Source organism: Austrofundulus limnaeus, unplaced genomic scaffold (assembly GCF_001266775.1).
Source record: "Austrofundulus limnaeus strain Quisiro unplaced genomic scaffold, Austrofundulus_limnaeus-1.0 Scaffold6, whole genome shotgun sequence".
NCBI classification, from domain to species: domain Eukaryota; kingdom Metazoa; phylum Chordata; class Actinopteri; order Cyprinodontiformes; family Rivulidae; genus Austrofundulus; species Austrofundulus limnaeus.
The window spans coordinates 4,323,813-4,330,698 of record NW_013952408.1 but is presented as its reverse complement, the minus strand read 5'-3'; the positions used below and the strand labels follow the sequence as shown (position 1 = coordinate 4,330,698).

The window sequence follows — 6,886 nt, the reverse complement described above, 5'->3', positions numbered from 1 at the left end:
GTATCAGCAACATGTTTCTGGTGCTGACCGTCTTATCATGTGTTTATTTTTATTTTATTTACTTTTTTTGTGCAATTCAGATATTATTAACCAAGATTATACTTACCTTTGAAAGAGTACTGGGAAAATTGGAACTRTTTCTACTCGTCCTACAATCGATGATGTTGAATAGATGAGATTTGCACCAACGAATTCCTTAATGTTTCTTCTTCTTCTTTTCTTTTGCCCTGAAAAACTGAAAAATAAAGAGTAAAAAAATAATATATTTGCAAGTATATCCAGTAATGCCTTGTTTAAATCTTGTTTTGTTAGTAAAACTGTGGTATTTCAGCTGTGTTTTGGCTGTTCATAATTCGAGGTATGCAGGTGTTTTATGAGTTACTGTATTTTTTTTTTACAATAAGCAGTGCAAATTCCCATAATGCATTACAAATAAACAGTAATGCACTGTATAAATATTTACAGTACATTACTGTTGACAATACAGTAATATTGACATAAAACAACAAAATTTACAGCAACTTAATGTAAACAGTTTCTACAGTAAATTACTGTTGCAAATACAGTAAATTTACAGTAAAAACAACAAAAATCATTTACAGTGTGGTCTAAGAATGAAGTTTTTGACTCTTGTCATATGATATCACAAAAATCCGTGTTTATTTATTATTTGTACTAAACATAAGGGTAGGGTTACAAAATAAGAGAAGAGGTGAAATGAGTTTTGATCTTAATCACTAAATCCTAAAAGACAACTTTTATTATACAGTAAATATGATTCAGCCTTAGACCAGTCTCATGCACAAGTGTCAGATCCAACTTTTTTAATTTTACTGTAATTTTAATTTTAATTTAATTTTAATTTTTTATTTTATTGTCATCATAAAATACTATGAATGTTTTATTTTATTGTCAACAAGCCTTTTTTCCTATTAGCTATTTTCACCCGGATCAGCTCCTGTCAATTCACTAAGCTCACTTTAAGTGTTTTAAAATCCAATTTTCTTTGTATTTTAAATGATAAACCGTTTCAGTGATAGTTAAAACGCTTCAGAAATTCTTTCTTGTTTTTRCTCGGCAGCCAGATCACATCTTTATCTGTCATCCTCTCCTTACTCTCAAATTATTCTCACTCAGGCGAGGGCAGCAACCTCAGGAAACTGCTGTCCCAACGCAAGMATACAAACACCAGGGTAGCTCTTCCAAGAATCTCCGCTTGAGGACTTTTCTGGAATGTCCTAACAGGCCTCCTCTGCTMTGTTTACAATTCCATACCGATGGCAACCCTGCAATCTCTGCAGGCAGCGTGTCATTATCTGGACTTCTCAGGGGACAGAAACGGTTAGGAGGGATTTCTTCCTCCACAACCGCACATTCAGGCCATTTTAGAGCTCACCGTGGTATTTTAAGCAGAAGAAGAAGAAGAAGAAGTGGTGAGCAAAAACAAAAAGTGGAAGCTTTGCACTGGAAGGAGCAGAGAGAAATGTATTTTGGCATAAAAGGAAAGGCATGTGACATGACTGTGTGTGTGTGTGTAGGGGGGGTGGGTGTTGACACCATATTCACCCGCCCCCAGCAAACATTATGTTCTGATCCACTTAGATCAGATCAGAAACACAAATAAGGCTGTTGGACCTTTCTGACTCGGGTCCACAGTTATATAACTCAGGAATGTTGGCGTAAAACCATCCCGCTAAATCAGGCAAAGGTGAAAAAGGTATTTGATTCCGATCCCAACGACTTTTAGAAAAAAAACTCAAAAGGTTTTTTTGTTTTCATTTCACAATTTTGGGGGAAAATAAATAAATAAATCAAAGCCTAAAAATATTCAATGTTTGCAGCTTAGAAGTTCTGGCTATCATATCAGTTTCCATTAATAAAATTATGGATTTTTGAATTTATTTTATTTGTCCTCATACAGTTGCAGCTTATGTGTTAACGTATTTTGTTTTATTTTATTTCCTTTTTTTTTTGTCCACTACTAAAATGTGTTTGCTCTGTCTAATAAACTACTGGAATTTATTGAAACTTCCGTAAAATAATTATTGACTGTATCTCTAAAACTGATTAACCTTTAGAGTCAATCCATTTCAAGATGGCCGCCACAGCCAGCTGACCTTAGAAAACACAAAAATGGGTTTAATTCATTTACACAACTTTATCTAAAACATTTTTGCCATCTATCAGCCACGTTTGAACTTTATCCAGAACTGTTAAATTTGTGTTTTGTTCTGACARTAAAGAAGTTTTTGTGTTTCAGTACTATTGTTGAAAACCTTAYATCTGCTATGAAAGATACTTAACAAAAGAAAACTGCACTCTGCAGTTCAAAGAATTAAAACAATCTGTTGTGCAGCTCAGTGCCTGAACCGTGCAGGATCTGGAACAGGATGTCTCCTCCCTGCAACAATAGTGCTCACAAAGACTGAAGGGTCTCGCCTGGAAATCATAAAAATTTCATCTCTTCGGACCCTTTGCCCAGATAGTGGGAAACTGCCTAACATTCTTCATAGTAAAAAAAAAGTAATGTGTTCCTGAACTGTGGAAATCTCTTTTGTTTTTCCCCTATAAATACCGGTCTTGTGACCAACACACTTCTAACAGGAACCTAACCAACGTGGCTTCACACTGAGTAACAAACAGAAAACTGGCAGAAATTATAACACTTTACTGTTATTTTGCTCACTTTCCAAACAGAAAACTGTCATACAAGAAACATCCCTGAGAGAAACCCTTTTCTTTATATTCTCATATTTTTATAAACTATGAGGTTTTTAAAATCATGACAAGCAGATTATTTTAAAAACACTTCCGTTTTAAAATCGACACCTTCCTAAAATAATCGCCTGAATCATTTTTTATCAAGTTTGACAGGAATCTCAAAAAACGTTAGTACAATTTAATTTAAGCTTTTGTGTGTTTCCTGAAGAACTTGAATAAAATGACTTTGGCGATAATTTTAGGAAGCTGTGGAAACGTTTCTATGTCAACACATTTTTACAACTTTTGGGGTAATTCATTTGAACAGGTTCATTATAGGGTTATAGATCTGTATTCATCATGCTTCAAAACTGTTTAAGTTGATGTTTTTGGGACCAGCACTGTTTTGCTACCAAAAATAAAATAAAAAACAACTAAACACATCTTTTCTTTATTTGCATGCAGATCTGTTGCATTTCTTCTGATAACATCAGGGTAATTCCATGTTCCATGTCAGCACAGAGACTGAGGAAATGTTTCCTCTTTTATTCCACTCATTGATTATTGGCAAGTGTATAGAAAGTGGAACTGCAGCTGCAGCCACCTTGCAGTGTAAAATTAGTTGCTTTCCCCCTTTTTTTTTATCTCAATAAGAAGTCGTTTATCTTTGTAATTGTGTTTTATATATGGAAAACAAATTCTAAAAATAAAACTTCTAAGAATAAAGCATATATTTTATGGCAAAATACTCTTAGATGTGGTTTAAAGTTTTTTAGGATGGCAGTTGTGCAAAATTACTTACAAAACACACAATTTTAAATGGGTCATATGCAAAATTAACTTTTTTTAGCTGTTGAATACATTTTGTTGTGCACGTGGAGTTCTGCTGATCGTCTCTCCCGGTGCTGTAAAGATATCCTAGTATTCTTTTTTCCCCAGTTTTCTCTGTTCTGTATTATGTATTTTAGACAATAGTGTCACAGTATTTGCTGAGGAACTGCTAAACATTAGCCTGGTAAAAACCAGACCCATGTCCTTCACTTTGTTTTGTACGAGGGTCTGGACTCTCGGCTATAGAGAAGCAAATCTTTCTGGAGCCGTGGCCTCTGCTGAAGTTTAAAACGACTGGATCTGTTGGCCGCGACGTATGTGTACGTCAGCTCCACTGTGAGGGAGGCTAAGCTAAGAAGCTAACCGGAAATTGCGTGTGCTGTAAATAACCCTACTGAGGAAAGAGAAGTACCGAGCTGAATGAGATGACTGTAAATGAAAGCTGCAGCTTTGTCAGACAAATTTAATTTAATTTGGAAACCTTATCAACACGGACTGGCTWCGCTTCGCTTCGCTTGGCAGTGAAGGGAACTAGCAAGGGCCAGGCTAGCTAAACATGGACCAATTCAGCAATCTGCTATCAAACTCCAAAAATGGTCAGACGGTGTGGAGGGGTGTGGGTGGGTGTGTGTGTGGGGGGTGGGGTGGGGGGCTCATTTGCATTTAAAGAGACAGCACTGAAACAAGTTGCTCTCAGAYGCACCTCAGAACAGGGTTGAAAGAGGGGCTTGTGGAGCTACAATAAGGAAGAATTCAGACCAAAGCATTGCAGTTCCACTTTATGTAGACCCCAACTGAATGATTTAAATATGGCAAGGAAGGATTTAAAAGCATTAAAATGTCTTTTTAAGCTGTTTTTGTTTGATTTGTTCTCTTCATTCTTCCACCCGATGACAGAAAGATAAGGGTTTTAATCTGTGTGCAAAGTTTGATAGTAGCTGATTAACAACGCATACTTCAAATACCAACACATCCCATCTCAGACCGCATAAGACTCCACCTAAAATCATTAAGTGTTGGAGCAAAGCTGATCTGAAGTTGGTGAGTATTCTTTTAAGGTATTCTACGCCCTTCATCATTTGTCTGTTCATCTCACTGTAWGTCATCGAGGCAGTGTTCCCTCTGGTGGCCTCAGGTTTACAGGAATGCTTTCACAATCTGAAACGTGCCGATGGATAGATCAAATCTGCTCACGCACAAACRCAACCGCAAAGATCCCGCTTGTCATCATCTGTCGAACGCCCTCGGAGGAGCTGCGTGTCATGGCAACCAAACACCGAGGAGGAGAAAACATCTTTTGAGCTAGCTGCCTGGCCCGGACTTCGTCCTCTTGGCAAGCCGCGCCACAACTCATGAGAAAAACAACGTTCCCCATCTGCGTGAGTTAGCTCTCAAGGAATTCRTGTCAAACAGAGACATTTCTCAGGGAGCATACCGCGCTGTATTGAAACCATCTGGTGTGACATGTGGACGCAAAAGGCTACAAACCCAAACAGAAAATAGAGGAGGTTTGTTCTCGTTGTTTTTTTTTTTCTTTAACCAACAGCATGTGCACACTTTATATGTATACAGGGGCATCCTTTGTGAACTTTTCTATTATCCCCTCTGCTGCTGCTGCAGAAAGACACAAACGAACAAAACGCTGAACGTTTCTGGACCTCTGAGATTCAGTCATGCTTGAGCAGATAAGTCAATGACCCTCTCCCAGCTCTCCCACGTCTGCAGTGACCCCCCGGTCCTGTTTACAAATTCCACAAAACTGCACACGAATCTTGGAAAAACTGGATAAGGTGTTGACGTAAAATAAAGTCCTTGGAGAGAAAAAAAAACACTGAAGCAATCTRAAATCTGCCAATGCTCGTTTATTTACCCTGCAGCATGAAAGAGGCTGTAAACATCAGGCGGGTCTACAGTTTTAGGTCATTTAAACATTATTTGAGCAAATTTTCAATGTTTGGGCAACTTTTTACTGGTAGCATCCCTGCGAGTCTGGAAGAGGCCGAGCGATGTTGTGAAAGGCCCACTGCAACAGGCCGTCAATGGAGCTCTGCTGTGATATGATAAAACAAAAATAAAAGTTACACTCGTATCACACAACCGGTTGTTACACTGTTAACCTTTACAGAAYCAACATAAAAGACTTATTTTAAACATATTCTCCTGACAGAGCACTTTATTCTGACTGCAGGTTTACTTGAGGTTCCTAGAGTTTCTAAAAGTTAGTTTAGCCGATTTTAGCTTTTTCTCTGTTTTTTTAGCAAACGTTTTGACCTTTTCTATTTTTCTGTTAAGTTCAACTTCTTATGCGTCTCTCAGCTGCTTTCTGTTGATTTCAGCTGGTTTTTTTAGCTGATTTGAACATTGTTTTTTCTGCTAAACTCAGCTTTATGTGATAATTTCATCTTCTTACTGCTAAAGTCAAAACCATGCTCATCCTGTTTCTTCGTGCTAATTTCAGCTATTTCAGCTACTTTTTCTAGTTATTTTCATGCTAGTTTCAGCATTTTTAGGTATTCAGCATAATCTTTCAATATTAAACATTCTCGTTGCATCTTCACAGGAAATAAAAATTCACTGGTTATCATTTGTTTGTTTTTTTAAAAAAGTTATTTGTTAATGTACTTCGTTTTAAACCTTCATAGACCAGTTTGTTTGTTTTTAATTCCTCAACTTCACCTGAAGCAGCAACAGTTTCAGTGCTGTTAAAAATGTGAATGACGTCTTTTCAGCGTTAAAGTCTTACATTTGTAATGTACACAAATGTCCTTGAAGCAGATTTAAAAGCCATAAATCCAATAATTTTATTGATATTTTTAGRTGTTTGCTCTATTGATCAGCCAGACATTTGTGAATAGATATTGATCATGATTTGAGCAGCATTGATGAGTTTTTTTAATGAAATTTTTTGTCAGTCCTTGCAGGAATTAATGCTTCACCCAAAAAAATAACAGGTTTGGGAAATCATATCTAGATAAACTAACTATAACAGGGATTTTGTGCAGCTCAAAGTGAATTGTGAGGCACAGCAGAGAATCCAGGCGGTGAGGACAAGTGTTGCTCTAATCCAGAATGACACATTGCTCCTCATCACTTATTGATTTGTAGGTCAGRCTGCATCACAGCTCCTCCTCTGTGTGATCAGATGTTGTGTCTCGTAGGTACGCCTGAAACACGTTTGCATCAGTGGCGCTCGACTCTCACTCACGTCTCCCAGGATGGAGTCCAGTTCATCTTTATTGACGGCCGGCTCGGTGGTGGAGGCGAGCTGATCTTTGAGTGTATTCTGGGCTGCTGGTGCGAGCTGCACACACACACACACACACACACACACACACACACACACACACACACACAC

At 37.7% G+C, this 6,886-nt stretch overlaps 1 protein-coding gene across 1 annotated transcript in view; it reads right to left on the bottom strand.

The window, feature by feature from the left end:
• Window positions 1-5,383: 5,383 nt before the first annotated feature.
• Window positions 5,384-6,886, bottom strand: part of aire (autoimmune regulator) — a 6,536-nt gene continuing 5,033 nt past the window's right edge. The window contains exons 12-13 of the mRNA XM_014031359.1: window positions 6,737-6,832; window positions 5,384-5,578 (exon numbers count right to left, since the gene is read on the bottom strand). Of these exons, the coding sequence (XP_013886813.1) occupies window positions 5,498-5,578; window positions 6,737-6,832 (177 nt within the window). The 3' untranslated portion in view covers window positions 5,384-5,497. The remainder of the gene's footprint in view (window positions 5,579-6,736; window positions 6,833-6,886) is intronic.